Here is a 16,320-nt window from a genome sequence, read left to right on the forward strand (position 1 = left end):
TCAGGAAATTACTGAAAAGAGCGAAGTGATGAGAACAGAGAGAGAGAGAGAGAGACAGACAGACAGAAGAAAGCCTTTCAGTGTGAAACACCATGCGTGATGGATAGTGGTTGAGTGGGAGTTCTTCAAGACTGTGTTGAGAGGGTAAGTTTTATATGTTCTGAATCCTTTCCAGATTTCAAGAATCCCTAAAGATAAAGAAGTTATATTCTAGTGATATAGAATTATATTTTAAAGTAGGTTGGACTGTATTTTAGTTGTTAGTTTCATCTGTCTATCTTAATTTAGGCTAACAAATCAAATAAGAATATCATTTTCTTTTTTTTTTAAGGTTTATTTATTTATTTATTTGAAAGAAATCACAAGTAGGCAGAGAGAGGAAGAAGCAGGCTCCCCGCTGAGCAGAGAGCCCGACGCGGGGCTCGATCCCAGGACCCTGAGATCATGACCTGAGCCGAAGGCAGAGGCTTAACCCTCTGAGCCACCCAGGTGCCCCAAGAATCTCATTTTCTAATCAGCTATTGAGAAAGCTCTTGATGAAAGTCTTCTGTGAAGATGCTAGAAATCTCAAAATGTCATATCCTGCTCTATTCAGAGGAGGTCTAGGACACTATGAATAGTAAAGTGCAGAAAGAAATATGGCAAAATGCAACCCTATAGGGTTTCCTCTGCTTGTGGCCTGGGAGGTTGGCATGGGGTGGGGGTGGGGGGTTGTGGTGGCTATAGATTCTGGCTGGAGCAGCTGGAGACCTTTGAAAGCTAAAGATAGATTTAGAGTGTGTGTGTGTGTGTGTGTGTGTGTGTGTGTGTGTGTGTGTTGGTTATCTCAAACAAATATGCAATGAGAGGAAACTCCAAAAGCCTCAACAATAAAAGGAGAGGCATAGTGGGCACCAACAGGGAGGACAGGGAGGGAGAGATAAGAGAGCACTGGCTATGGAAAGCAAAGTAGATAGGGACTGAAAGTAGCCAGTGGCGGGCTCATATCAGAATCCAGCCCACTGGAGAAAGAAGATGTCACTCCATTGTAAGTCACACAGCAGTGGCTGTGGAAGGAATATTGTTTCCAGAATCCTCGGGTTCAAAGGCTGGAGCCAAGCAGGAGAACAATACAAATAATTAAGGGAGTAGTGGAATTAACTTACAGGGAATTCTTTCTACTTTTCTTCACCTGGTGAGATCAAGTGTAGTATTCATTTCACATCAGATAGGTCCATTATCGGGGAACTGTATCCTGTTCTGGCAAAAGATCATCTAGTAGATTCTTTTCCATTCCCAACTTCGAGGATGTAACAAATTATGTATAGCTTGGGCAAGTGATGTGCTCGGTTTGCTGCGTCAGGTGCATATTTGAAAATATCTAAGATGAATAAAACTTGGGGAGGAAAAAGAAATGCAAGGGAATGTGTTGTAAAAGGAAAAAACAAAAGCCTGCCTCCTTTGCATTTATACAGAGTCTATAAAGAGAAGGAAGAATTCCAACCTTAGAGAATAAACAAACCCGGAAAAAGTCTAATCACATCAATGACAGGGAGTCACCTCAACGCAGGGAAAGTCTAACATCAATGACCTGGACCGACTCCATTTTCTTCCATAAAAATGTACCTTATATTTGAAATCCATTCTGAATAGCAGATACCATACCCAATATGCAGATGGAAAAATTAATCATTGAAAGGTATTTTATTTGCATTCAAATAGAGTGAGTCAGTGAAAAACCAGAATATGACAGAATTCTTTGGCCATGGAATAAAAAAGAGAGCTAAGGTCTACAAATTTTTACAAATTCAAGTTATAAGGAATTTTTCTTATGGCTATAATTTAGTCTATAATTTGTCACTCAAATATTACCACCCTACGATTATATTAATGAAATGTCTCTAATCATTTACAAAGCACTTTTCTGATACTCCCTTTAGGTATACATTAATGACTGGATATTTGACGTGTTCTTGGGCTGCTTTGGATCCTGTCAATATTTGCTGTCAAAAAACCCATTTAGGTTCCTGGTTTCTTGAGTGATGACTTAAAGATGAAAAAGCATCAAGTCACTGAGTTAATGGCTCATTTTTCAATGTGACTTTTCTTTGACACCTATTTTGGAATTATCCATTTTATGTGCCCCTTTTCCAAGGCCATTCTCAAAGTGTAAGCCTGTAATTTTTGTGCCAGTTTAGGGCATTTCAGAGTTACTGGAGCTCACTTTGGTCAAGTAAGAAGAGCTCTTTGGAGAGGGCTTGATAGAGTGAAAAGCTCTGCCCCCAAGGTCAGGCAGCTCTGATTTGAAATCCTGGTTTTTCCTCAAACTCTTTGTGTGACATCAAACTTCTCTGAGGCTGTTTTCTTCCTCAGCAGTTTGTTGTGAGGATGTAGGACCGTGGCTGAATCGGGGTTTGGGGTGGCTAAAGTAGTGTAGGGTGGATGGCCAGGGGAGTAGTTACTGTGCCCAACTCGCACCGGGTGAAGATGAAATCCAGTCTCAAAGCCAACTCTGCCACATGGACGGACGTTTGTTAAACACACATTCATTAGCAAGCCGGCAGAAAACCGTCCATGCAGTCTGTCTGTGAGCTCTGGGAAGCCTTGGCTTTGGTTCCTGTAAGTGCTCCAAGTGACTGCCAACTCACATGAAAGGCTCACATGAGGCAGGTGAGGATTCTGTACCCCTCACTGGCAGCACCCAGCTGGAAATCCTCATTATCGATGGCTGGAGACAGGCCCATTTAGGGATCACTCCTCGAGCTCTGTCTCAGAAGATATAATCTATACACTGTCAGATTCTTACACTCTGTTCTGTGCGGGGGCCAGCGGTGGAGGCAGGGAGAGGGATAGTCTCCAAAACAGTTTTACCAATCTGCATACCCTAACCTCCTCTAGTTTCTCCAACAAGAGCCATTTCTAATGCTTATGCCATTATTTTGGACATTTCTTCATACATCAAAACCTCAGGTGTTAGTGGACAGATGACTAACAGAAGGACTTGGAGTAGCAACCGTGGGAATGTGGTCTTGGTGATATTTTACCACCTCATCACTACCCTATGAGGATAAACTCCCACTCAGAGCAATAGAATTCTCTAGAGCTGCAGTGTAAACCAAACTGAACATATAAAATAGCACGTGGTCCATGTTGGTTAAAAGTAAATTGCAAACAACCTAACAATGGGAAGAATGAACATTTTAAGGACATGTCCATGCTCATCTACTTAAGGATGATCTCTTTCAACAGTTGTCAGATTGGGCACCCCCCTCCCACTGGAAGGAACTGCTCATGGCCCAGGGTTTGGGGAAAGCAGATGGGGTTCTACACTCCCTTCCACCTTAGCCAGAACAACTCTGCCTCTGCTTCCATCTGGTTTGCATTTTCGATGTTCTCACAATACTTTACTCAAAGGAAGGGTTACATAGCTGAAAGGTTTGAAAACCACTGACAAAGTCCAATATTCATATCACAAATGGGAAAGCTGAGACCCAGAACAGTTGTCACTTTCTCAAGTACAGAGAATCTGTACCAACGCCTAGTATGGGGCTCTTTGCACTAGCAGGAGCCGCCTGTTTACTACCGTGGAGAGGCGACGCGTGTTGCTAAAATTAAACTCTGAGCAAGAAAAGATGGTGTTCCCATAGTATGTGCTTTACTGAGGGCCTTATCCTGGATGACCTTATGTGTCCCTTTACTGAAAACTATAACCGACTACAGAGCATGCACACTTCATCAAAAAGGTTGGTTTAGCAATCAAGTCTTTCAGAAACTGTATGTTAACTTCAACTCACCATTAGGAAGATGTCCTCTGTAGATGCTTAATAATCTAATTGATCTTTTAGCTAGTTAACCTTCTCCCCAGTGTCCCTATATCTACTTCCCCCCCTTTCCAATCAAACTGTAGCAATCGAGATAGTTATTGCTTCAATATGATAATTGTCTGTGGGTCTTATTTACATGGTTTTGATCTCATTGCAGGACCCTAATGATATTTCAGCCAGTCTAAGACACTTCCGATTGTAAAATACCATTATGTTATGTCCCGCTAAGAGAAAATAAAACAAATGTGCCAATTAAAAATTTAAGAAATCATTGGTTGTAAGACATATTTTGATTTCAGAGATATTAAAAGAAGTGCATCTTGGAATTCATGAAGTATGCTACCATATTTGCCCCCTCGTCTTATGCCCCTCCCTCCTCCCACTCTAGGCCACCTTATATTAAGTAGAAGAATAGCACAGAATGCTCAGCCTTAATGTGCCCCCCAAATTTCCCAAACTGTATCATAAGGTAGTAAAATATTTTGTCCCCTTTGCTCAGGCACCATTTTCATGCATAATATCAAAGTGCAATTTCTACTTTTCAAGTCCACATATCTAATTGCTCATATGGCAACACTTTATCTTAAGTGGGAAAATTGTGTTCTACTTAAGAAAAAAGTTTTTGTTTTTGTTTTTGTTTTAGAGAGAGAGCACGGTTGTTGGGGTTGGGGGGTGCAGAAGAAGAGAGAGAATCGTAAGCAGGCTCCATGACCAGCACAGAATGGGATGAGGGGCTTGAATTCATGACCCTGAGATCATGACCTGAGCTGAAATCAAGAGTTGGGTGCTTAACGAACTGAGTCACCCAGGCTTCCATTAAAAAAAAAAAAAAAAGTTTTTTTAAAAAATTAGTTTTTTAAAAGATTTTTATTTATTTCTTTGTCAGAGAGAAAGAGAGGGAGCACACGCAGGCACCCCACATGTAATCTTAATAAAGGACAAGACTCTATGAAGTGTGACTCCAGTGAACTTGACTTTCCAGCACTCTCCTGACGCACTGACCCACACAGTGGTGTGTTGCGGAGAAGGTAGAGGAATGTCTATCATGGAGACACCTCAGGAAGTGCTGGAACAGTCCTCGGACATTATGAAAAGAAGAAGGTGGTTTGGGAGGTGTGAATGCAGCCCTCCTAGGGTGAATCTGAAAGACGCCGAAGGAGGGCTAAGGTGGATGCTAAGGCTTCTGTGGATGCTGTTTCCTCCCTCCCTATCATTAGATGTTCCTTCCTCATCTGCAGGAGAGGAAAATATTAAGCACCACAGGAGGGCAACAGCCAGAACAAACTGTCTCGAAATTCTTCTATCCAGTAGGGAACTGTGATATCACCACTCAGACCTAAGGATCAAGTCCAGGAATTTGTAATAAATGTCAAAATTTCTTTTGCATGTTTTTATCTTGTCATTAGGGCAATTTTCTTGAGGTAAAAAGCTTGAAAGATGGACTTTTCAGATGCATTTTTCCTCGTAATGATTAGGGTCTCTGAGTGTCATTTAAAGTTCCTACCCTTTTTGAGCAAAATCTTCCCTGCTTTTTTCTTTTAGGCAAATATCAACATCCCAATGGGAGCCTTTCGGCCGGGAGCTGGGCAACCTCCCAGAAGAAAAGAGTGTACTCCGGAAACAGAGGAGGTGAGGAAAACTTAGCTGGCAGAGGTCCCCCTGTCTATCCCTTCCAGACTCCTGACTAGAGTGGGGGTGGGCAAAGGCAAGGTGACGGTCAGCTCCCCAGAACAACGGAGGTGTGAATAGATGTGGGTCAGAGTCACCTCATAGTATCTACATTTCTTTGTCTTGCTCTCTTAGCCATGAAACATACTGCTCCTCACTTCCCTTCAGCGATTTAAGTGCCTGCCACAGTTATTTGAAGAGGCTGAGTTTAACATGCAGTTTGTTGACTGAGTAAGCGTGTGAGGGGGGGGGGTTGGTGAGGGAGACTAGCCTCTCACATGCTCTCGGTCTGGCAACATTCACTAGCTCGGTAAGTTTCCCTCAGAGCTTATACGGAAGGGAGCAGGATCTTTAGTACAGCCTCCGATGACTGACAAAGCCCAGGGGGAGCTCAGGTAATATGCACTTTAAATTACTTGCGGATTCAAACAAAAAGCCCCAGTCTTTGGGTATTTCCTTTGAAAAGAGGACTTTGCAAAGGAGCCGATCAATTTCTGTCTTCTTTTCCTCCCTCCAATTCTTTACTTCTCCTGCAAGTTCAGATCCCCGCTTGGCTGAAAGGGAGGCTAAAATGAGTAAGTGCAGTAAATAGAGAAGCCCCCCCCCCCCCCCCCCCCCCCCCCCCCGCCAAAGGTCTGCATTCCTTTACCAACTGTGACTTTTCTGATAAAACCTGGAAGGTCTGGTTTGGTTCTGAAAGGTTTTGGACCTTGTCAATTCGCATAAGACAGGGAAAATGGAATTAAACAAGGCCACCAGGGCATAGCCAACTGTATTTCATCTTTTTAAAAAGACTTTTTTTTCTTTGAACTTTTGTAGGTGACCTTTTTGGTGATTGCCGCCCCCCCCCCCCCCCCGCAAACAAAACAAAACAAAACAAAACAAAAAAACACAAACCTATCACCATTCTAAAGTTTCCTAATAAAACTTCGGTTGCCTTTCATCTAACCCCTTCTTCCCTGTAAATAATTCCCGTCATGTCCTAAGTCAGGAGTTTCAGTCTCCTATCAATAGAAAGATAATTTTTCAAAGAAGGAGATGGAATATTTGAGAATCACCAAGTTCTGGAATTTCTGCCACTAAGTAACCTTTGATGAATAAGGATTTTGAACACACATGTTGAAAAGACCCAGAACTACCTTGTGTTTCTGGTACATAATCTCAAACTGTGATGCTACTGACCTGGCTACCCAGTTCACTTCTGATCGTGAGCCTTCCCTTTGGGACTGGGCTCAAGCATTTCTGGGTCTATGTCTGCCAAATATGATACACTCTTTTCCTCAAAGGGTTGCTGAGAGGAATCAGCAATATAACGGACATGGCACGGCCTCGCAAGCATTCAGTAAATGATTGTTCATCAATTGATCTAATTATCCCATTTTCATGATGGACTCCCAGGTCTGTTATTTGGCATGTTGTAAGAAAAAGGCATGGGGAGGTTGAAGAGAGGGCAGTGAAATTCTTCCCACACCTCCATTTATCTTTAATTAGCTTTTCTTCCCGTGTTTCCTTAAACTGTGTCTGTCACTACCATGGCCATCGGTCAAGAGGTAGCTTGACCCGGTTTTCTCACTAAACTGCTGGATGTCATAGTTGTTTTGGAGACTTGTATCTCATCTTCCCTCTGTGGTACAGACGACCCTCAGTTCTTCTCTGTGCAACTGGTACTTTCCTCCTCACAAGTGTCCCGGTCAGGGGGTTGGGAAAGCATGTTGCTCTCACTCTTGTCTGATGGTTCCAGAACCCTCTAAAATAGACAAGAACTGATATGGCCTGTTTGTTAACACCTGCTTTATGATGAGCCTCTTGTACAACTGGCTAATCAGTATTCTTCACAGGATGGAGGGAGTGAGGTATCCACAGAGACCCAGAGACCCCAGGAGTGTTTCTAGAACTGAACTATACCTTTCACGTGGGGATCATGGGCTGGGAGGGGGAAGCTGAGGGGGGTACTCCGTTCCTGTCAGAGCAGAAATGAGCTTTTGGGACTCGTGGGGTCTTAGGTAGGGGTTGGATCTAATGAATGACTCAAGGCCTAGGTTGGACCTTGGAGTAAGTTTCTCACGGAAACAACATTGTGGGGGACCAGTTAGCAGCCTGGCTTGGCTACAAGGTGTGGTAAGTAGGATTTTGTGGGTTGGCCACCTTTTGTCCCATAGTTTGGAGGGGAAAATGGAATCTGAAATAAAAATAACTTATACAGCCACACCTTAAAAAATTACCTTGTTTGCAAACCTGGAATAGTTTATGTATCTAGTTTTTGGATTTGTTGCCTAGCCTTGCATTAAGATAATCGCTGTATAAAATGGAGATCATAATGTACCATCCCTGAACACAACAGGCCACCTCGATCATAGCCAGTAGCTCACTGGTCTCAATCCTCACACCGTCTCTTATATGAAGAGGATGTCCCCCAGTAGGAAGTCATGATCAGCCTCTGGCTGTCTGACAAGGCCTGTGAGCCCTGGGTGGGCTCCATCTGCTCAGCCCAGCTAGAGTCTGGCATGTGCCCGACACAGAGGTCTTATAGCCAAGTCCTTACAAACATGCTTACTCATGCCTTACTCATGCCTTACAAACATGGCTCATCTTTTGGCTAAGACAAGGCAGCTGCTTGCTTCAAGTGGCTTGAAGCACTCCACTCTGCCACCCAAATCTCTCTTTTGACCGTAATTCCATCATTAGTAAGCCAGAAAATAGCATGTTGGGGCTTTCTGTTAATTATTTCCCTCTCCAACTTGTCCCTTTCACAAGATGCAAACACACTATTTAATTCCGGCCCCACTCCTTCCTAGCTGTGAGGCCAGGGGCAAGGTTCTCACTCCTTCCCTCCCTGCCTTGGGCCTCAGTTTCTTCAGCTATAAAATGGGGATAATAGTAGCAGATTTATAGGGTTGGTGTGGGGATTAGTGAGTTAGCATGTGTAACTCAGAACAGCTAGCAGTGTAAGTGTTTGCTTTTAGTACTAAGTCCTCGGTGTCGGAGCATGAATGAGCAGTGGAGAGGTTAGGGGAAAACTCAGCGGAGTGTCTGCTAGTAAAGGGGGAGATGAAGGAAAAATAGTAGAAAACGGTTCACCGTCCTGGCAAATTTTACAAATGCTCTGTCACTCCACAGGGGAATGTTTCCCTTGACTACAACCATTTCTGAAACTGGTAAAGGCGCCTGGGCTGATAAGCCCTTTCTCGAGCTCTCTTTATTTCAACCAAAGAATGTCTTCCATGTCCCTTCTCAATTCAAATATCCACGTACAGAAGAAAAAAAATTATTAGCCAAAGGGAGCCATCTGGAGCCCTGCTTACTCATGCCTTTATTTATTATAAGTCTTACAATAAATTTTAGAAGAAATGGAATCGGATTCCAATTTGTTTAAAAGATGAGAGAAGGGGCGCCTGGGTGGCTCAGTGGGTTAAGCCGCTGCCTTCGGCTCAGGTCATGATCTCAGGGTCCTGGGATCGAGTCCCGCATCGGGCTCTCTGCTCAGCAGGGGCCTGCTTCCTTCCCTTCCCCTCTCTCTGCCTGCCTCTCTGCCTACTTGTGATCTCTCTCTGTCAAATAAATAAATAAAATCTTTAAAAAAAAAAAAAAAAAAAAAAAGACGAGAGAAAATTTGGTTAAGAATATGCCCCACCATTAACCCCTTCTCGAGTCAATGACATGTTTACTTATTGAATATATCCACTTATAATTTTCATTATATGTGACCATACTAAATTAAGTGCTAGAAATCTTACCTTATTAAAAAAAAACACAGTGTACTGAGATTTTAATAACTTGAAAGGGCCTGATATTAAATATAATCATCCCCTATCCATGTATGTTCACATAATACATCTTTGTACATAGACACATAACTACACACATTGGCTTTATGCATTAAATGTGCCAAAATAGCACATTTTGATATTACAAACACAGTGAATACGACGTACCCAGGAACTTAACAGAAGGAATTAGAAACATTTTTCTTCTTCATGCTTCTTTATTAAGATCTACCCACCTAACAGCCATGGGAACATTTGTAAGTGAGGAAACATTTTTCATTTCACTGCTACACGTATTAAAAAACCCCCAATTTATAGCCTTGTTTCAAACCTCTTTCCAAAAGCCTAGCAAAGAACATTTTCAAATACCTGGTCCTCGAAGTGGATATTTAATAGTTTTAATGATTGCTTCTAAATCTGCATTTATAAATGATCAATGTGTGTGCCTAATAAAAGGAAGCTGAGCTTATGGCTTTGTACGTTGTTCTGAGGAAGTACCGTTTTCCAAATATTTACATCAGGTACAGTCTGCACTGAATTACTTTATCATTTTGTGTGGGAGACACATTAGCTCTTGCATCAGTGCTCTGCCAAGATTCAAAGAAAATGACCACAGGAAAAACCATCAGTCCTTAGGAGAACAGTACCTCAATATTTTATATGTCTACTTGCCCCTCAAATGGACACTTCTGTAAAGGACATGCCTACCACATAACTGGTTAGAAGTTGGGAATCTCAAACAGTTGCTTCCTTTTCCCTTTCGGTTCTAGACATTTTCGGTTCTAGACATAGTTCTAGAGAACTAGACCTAGAGCCAGATGGGGCCAAAGCCCAGCATTAGCTTTAATACCCAAGTCACAGGGCTGCCTGGTTAGGCTGGCAACAAGGATGGACCAAGAGCTTGAACCAGAGGCAAACATGCGGTTTCTTCCTCCTCTTCCCTGAAGCTGGACTGTTCACTCGGTTGCTGGCCAAACAGATGAAGCCCTGGCTTAACGATGGGCTTAGACATGCAAAATGTTTATTGATGAGACTGCTTTTAAGGAAAAGTGCGAGTGTGATTAGACCCATGATGTGGGTGAAGAGGAGCGGGGCAGAGGGTGAGGGTGAAACCTCTTAGACCAAGCTGTGGGTCTAAGGAAAATTCTCGAGCTCAATTTCCTCCCCAGGAGTCTCTTGTCTCCTAGGAACGGGCCGGCCTTAGGATCCTGTGACTCTCAGTCATTGGGCAGGAGCAGCGGTGGGAAGTATGACCTCGATGTGGTGATGGGCGGGTGGCAGGGCGAAGCAGCTGGAGCCAGTCATTTAACTACCCTCCCGGGAGAAAACTGATCGGGGAGGCGTGCTCTTGTGGCTGCCACGGTGATCAAGTGTTCCTCCAACACCTTCCCTCTGGGGCCAGAGAGCGCCCCACCTCTAGCATATGAGGAATGAGCTAATAGGCAACTTTCTTCTGTAGCAATGACTTGGGAGTTCTAAGAGCCACACACAGCAAATGAACTCGTTCTGTTACAGTCACTGTGAATGTGTATATTTGGCGTGCATACACAGAGACATATATTTGTCCCTATGGTACATTGTTGGGATTAATCAGCTAAACAACAATGGATAAGTGCACACATCTGTACCAGGCATTGGAGGAGCCACAAAAAAAAAAAAAATAGCATAGGACATGGTCCTGCCCTAAAGCGGTAACAGCATAAAAACATTAACTAATAGGAAATTGGAAATCGTTCCCAAAGCTGGGAGGGCTTTGCTTATGTCAATAAGGTTTTGCTTATGTCAATATCAGTTTGTTTATGCTTCCCAGAGATGTTGGAACAGAGGCTGGTAGCTACTACACCCCCACTGAAAAAATGTTAAGCTTCTGGACTAAGTCATTGTTAGAGGCAACTGTGCGCTAACATTGTACAGATCTCTGCTATTCAGGCATATCAGGATCCAAAGATGCCAGATTAAATTTGTTCTCATAAGGTGCTTCTCTTGGAAACACCCATCTCAACCAGCCTAATTTTTGTTAGTTATCAGATGTTGACTAGTAGTCTTGTGTCTTCTAAGTCACGTAGAGATTACTTGTTTTCTTCTTCCAACTTTATTCCATATTTGTCTACAAACTTCAGATCTTCTCGAAGTTTTGAGGGTGTCTCAGTAGTAGAGGAAGAAGTGACACAGCTAGAAGTACACTTTGGCAGGGACCAAATGCCATTTTCAGAGAGCTGATCCTTTCTTTCTTTTCTTTCTTTTCAGGGTGTTCCTCCTACCTCGGATGAGGAGAAGAAGCCAATGCCTGGAGCGAAGAAACTTCCGGGACCTGTGGTCAATCTTTCAGAGATCCAGAATATCAAAAGTGAACTGAAGTATGTTCCCAAAGCTGAGCAGTAGTCGGAAGAAAGGTGAGTGAAAAATTATTTCCTTCCACTTAAAAAGGCCGCTGTGAAATGGATTAAGGAAGCCTTCCACAGAAGGAGTCTGGAATTCTGGAAGCATTCATTAAGTACCAGGGCCTTCAGTTTAGACTGGTTTTTCTGGTGCAAAGGTTTTCTGGTAAAGCCAAGCTTTGGGGCCCATTGTATCTCATAACCAGCCAGAGAGCCATCGGGGATGTTTGCCTGCCAACTCCTTTCTGCTCACCTTTGTAGCTGTGGGAGGACAGGGTTGGGAGAAAGAAGATGCTTGGGAGAGGACCCTGAGAAGTTTGTGACCTTGGGGTCCAGGGAGGGCCTCCGTCATCCCATGCCTCGGTTTCCTCACCCAGATGCCAGAAAGAGTGATGAGTTAGTCCCAAGGAGAGGTTCATCAGAGCAAGGTGCTGCGGAGTTCTGGAAGTGTAAAGGGGGTAGAGAGCAGTTCAGGCCTCAAGACAAGTAACCCAGGTGTGTGTAGAGCAGACCACAGGAGTCCAGTGATGACTCAGAATGTGCGTGAAGGAAGGGCAGGCTCAAAACTGTACCTGCCACCCTCCTGACGACGCAGTGCAGGCAGGACCTGCAACCTGATTTTCATTGTTACTGGATCTGTTCAATGATGACCCCTCTGGTGAGAGCTCAGCCCTGAGCTCCATCTGCAGACCTGATGCGTGTGAATTCTGCCAGCAGGGGGAGTATGGAGTTGGCCTGTCCTCTCTTCCCAACTCTCCTGTGGGACCCTGCCAGCAAATCTCCCTTATCCAACATTACTGAATCCCACCATGCACAGCTTCTTCTTTTTCTTAAGTGAGGTTTAAGTTTAGGAGAGAGGAGTCTATACTGATAACATAAAACTGGTATTTATCTGGCAGACTGTCCCTTCATTCGTTCTTCAGCTGACTCATTTCTTCAGCCAGTGTTTACTGAGCATCCGCTACGGGCTCAGCTTGAGAAACATATTAATCATATTCCAAACGCCAGATACTGTGTGAAGAGTATCGGACCCACTGCTTCTGTTAAGCCTTATAATATCCGCTTATCGCTCGCATTCTTGAGATGAATCCTACGGAACAGTGGTTTTCCCCATCTGTTGTGCGTCCTCAAGAGGGCGTGTGACTTCCAAGTCAGTGCCGTCACTCACTTGCTGTGCCACTTCATCTCTTCCTCCCACCCGCATGTTACAGAGGGACGGCACTCTCTGGGTGGGCTTCAGGGTGAAATCCTCTGACTGTGTAGACAGAGGTAAGCACAGCCCTGGAGCCCTGCTGTGCCTTCTCCCGTAGACATAAGGAAGAAGAGAATGTTCTCTGAGACAATCCTACGTGTAGGGGCAATGCTACTTGTGTCATATTTACGGTGGCTTACTAGGACATTTGCAAGTCAGTTCTGCGCTAAAGATTTCTTTGTAGGACAGAGAAAGAGGAGCTGTTTGGAGTAAAAAATCACACAACAGTACCTAGAGTTTTCAACACAGTTCCGTAAAAGAACAAAGGGGTAAGGATAAAATACCGTGGATTCTCTGACTGTAAGAATGAATCCCAGGAACTTGGTCAGGGACAAAGTGATGCCAGCAGGAAGTGACCTGAAGTGTGGCTACACACACTTGTTATTATTTATGACAGAATGAAACAAATTGATGATGAAACTCATGGTACTCAGTCCTGCCAAGCTGGGATAAAATACTCCAATAGGCTTGGGACGAAGCTGCAGAATTTAGCTATGAGAAAGCCCAGGGAAGGGAAATTAATGTTTTGTAGTATTTATTATCCTCGCCCAACCAAGGCCAGTTAGACACATGAATCTGTAATGTAAACTTTAAAGGATTTTGCTTTTATGAAATCCATGTCGACCTAAATTTAACCCCAGTTACGGTTTCAGAAGAACATGGTTTTGAAGATTCAAAGGAATGAGGTTTTAAAATGAGCTCAGAGAGGATCTTATAGTGTTATCTGGCAGTGATTACAGGAATGGGGAACAATACCAACTCAATAAAATATCAGAGAATACCCAGGACAAGTTTTTGTTCCTTCGTTTTCTCAGAGAGGATTTTAATGATTCCTCTTTTCCAAACAAACTCTAAAGAGGTGAAACCACTCAGAGAGGCCCATTTTTCCTTACTCTTACCCTACATTGTCAGGGTAATTGGTCCGAATCCCAAATGAATTGTTGTAAGCCAAGGAATGATCTTTATTTCTTGTAGGAGAGGTATTAGGCTGGTTTGCTTTTGACCTATCAATTCTTCTCCTGCAATTGTCAGATTTTGAGACTTCCATGGTCATGGTTTGTAGTCACAGAGGGAGAGCATTTTTTAAAACATTGATCGATTCAGTGGACTCCTAAGCAGTAAATATCCTGGACCAGCCATCATGTAGCCCCTTACTGGTTGGATTGATTTCCTCCTTCTTGGGCCACCACTTTGTCACCTACCTCACCATGTCCTGTTCAATGATTTGATCAAACAGATTGTTGTCTGAAGTTCGAGTAAGTCCGTAGTATCACACACTGTGAATATCATGCAACCCAAAGCTCAAAGTCCAGGTTATAACTATTACAATAATTCAACAAATAAGATGGACCAGCATGTCCTTCCAGCTGAAATTAGTGACTCCCTTTAAGTGGGATTTCAGATTCTTTCCATGCCCTGTGCAATGGCTAGAATTGTTCATGGAAATTGGTTAAAAATGTTATGGAACAGGAACCAAAAAGACAGCGACTAGCCAGTTAGGGATCGGGAATCATGGCTTTTGGCAAAGGACTTAGGGGTTGGACCCAATTGGGAACTGGAGCCAGACTACACAAGGACAGCATGTACTGAGTCAAGACCAAGAGACACGGTAGTATCCCAAATGGTACCCTAATCCAGGCTGGTAAGGGCATGGGGCAGGTAGGGTGTTCAGTCATGTACCTCTTGGGATTCTCCTGGCTGTGATTTAAGGTGACCAGATGGTCATTTAAGCAAGGCCAGATGAAAAGACAGGACCAGCAGCAATGTCTGAAAACTAAGAGCCCTCCAACACTCCCGTGCCTGCTGTCTGCTGATTGATCAGGAATCCCCCATGTTTACAGTCAGAAGACACCATTGTTTGCTTGTAGCTACAGCAATGCTACCTCAGACTTCATAGATAGGGATGTGGGGAACCAATAGGACTGTCCAGTGCTTGTGTCCAGCTCTCTGTGTCCATTTCTGTGCCTCTCAATCCTCAGATCAGACTACAGGGGCCTTGTAAAGAACCTTTATGACTAGCTTCTATACCATGGGCATTTGCTTCATTCTGTGCTAAGATATATAGAGGTCATACTTGGTGTCTACTCTCAGGACACTTCTATCTTGGTGGAAAGATAAAACAGGCAATTTAAAGAATTAGACAGTGGGGGCACCTGGGTGGCTCAGTTGGTTAACCATCTGCCTTCTGCTCAGGTCATAATTTCAGAGTCCTGGGATCAAGCCCCACGTTGGGCTCCTTGTTCAGTTCGGAGTCGGATGTTCCCTTCCTCTCTCTCTCTCTTTCTCTCTCAAGTAAATGAATAAAATCTTAAAAAAAAAAGAATTAGACAGAAGCTCAGTGATTTCAGAGCACCAATGGCTGTTTATGACCCCTAAGTAGGCAGTAAAGATAACCAGTGTTATGATTTATGACAGGGGAAACTTATGATGGTTTTGGTTCAGGGACACTTTGAAGGAGGTGGTGGGAACGGAATAGTTTAACAGAGGCTGGGAATTAGCTTCTGGACTTATGGAATGTCCAGAAAATGATTAATTGACAAGCCTAGTGAGATCAAACAGCTCCTCTAGAGCAGTATCCTTAACCTTCTGGAACAGAACAAAACAAGATCCTATGACCAGACCATACCATCTCTTGTCTTTTTTTCCAGCAGTAAAAGAACTCAGTAATAACAAAGAATTGGAGAGGAAAATAAGTATTAAAGTGTTAGCCATGCAGCAGTTTAAAAAAACGGATTAACATGGGTAAACCCTAAGAATAAGCCTACAGTTACATTAATGAGCATAAAAGAGCAGCAATCCAAAGTCCTTGGACTGATGAATCCATAGAAAGAAACTCATTCTGAGGCTGCAGGAATTCTCACTCTCTGTGGTAGCCATTGTGGCTTGTCCACATGTTGTGTCAGCCAGACTCACTGTTGACCCACTACACCAGGCTTTCAGAAAGATGTGAAATTTAGTGATTCTTAACAACTTACTTAATAGCTTTTGGCCATGCATGTAAGTGGAAAAACTAGGGACTTAATCCCTATTTGCCATTAAGAACTGAGGAAAGTATCACAGAGGGAGACAAAGCATAAGAGACTCTAAACTCTGGGACACAAACTGAGGGTTGCTGGAGGGGATGGGTAGGGGGAATGAGGTAACTGGGTGATGGGCATGAAGGAGGGCTCCTGATGTAATGAGCAGTGGGTATTAAAGAACACTGACGAATCACTGACCCCTACCTCTGAAACTCATAGTACATTACATGTTAATTAATTGAATTTAAATTTTAAAAAGGAAAAAGAAAAGGAACTGAGGAAAGCACTTGCATTTTTGCATCAGGAAGACCAGTGGGCATTTTGCATGAGGTCAACCAGTGGACATTGGACCATTCTCTGAGAAACACTGTGGTAGGGCAGTGAGAGTGAGTTCCAATGATCTTCAATGCCTGTGTAGCCATACACAGCCCCATG

General features: G+C 43.4%; 1 protein-coding gene and 1 long non-coding RNA gene across 3 annotated transcripts in view; one reads left to right on the plus strand and one right to left on the minus strand.

Annotated features, from left to right (window-relative positions):
- SMPX (small muscle protein X-linked) overlaps positions 1–11,632 on the plus strand; it is a 28,012-nt gene extending 16,380 nt beyond the window's left edge. Inside the window, exons 3-4 of one of the 2 annotated variants that reach the window (XM_082718358.1) lie at positions 5,346–5,432; positions 11,483–11,622. In XM_082718358.1, coding sequence (XP_082574484.1) covers positions 5,346–5,432; positions 11,483–11,617 — 222 coding nt within the window. In that variant the 3' untranslated portion in view covers positions 11,618–11,622. Of the gene's footprint in view, positions 1–5,345; positions 5,433–11,482 lie in introns of both variants that reach the window. The other variant, XM_082718357.1, reaches the window with a different exon arrangement.
- The window catches only part of LOC309856775, a 133,466-nt gene that overhangs the window by 38,533 nt on the left and 78,613 nt on the right, over positions 1–16,320 (minus strand). The gene's annotated exons all lie outside the window — the stretch shown is intronic.

This window comes from Mustela nivalis (genome assembly GCF_964662115.1).
Source record: "Mustela nivalis genome assembly, chromosome: X".
Lineage (NCBI taxonomy): Eukaryota > Metazoa > Chordata > Mammalia > Carnivora > Mustelidae > Mustela > Mustela nivalis.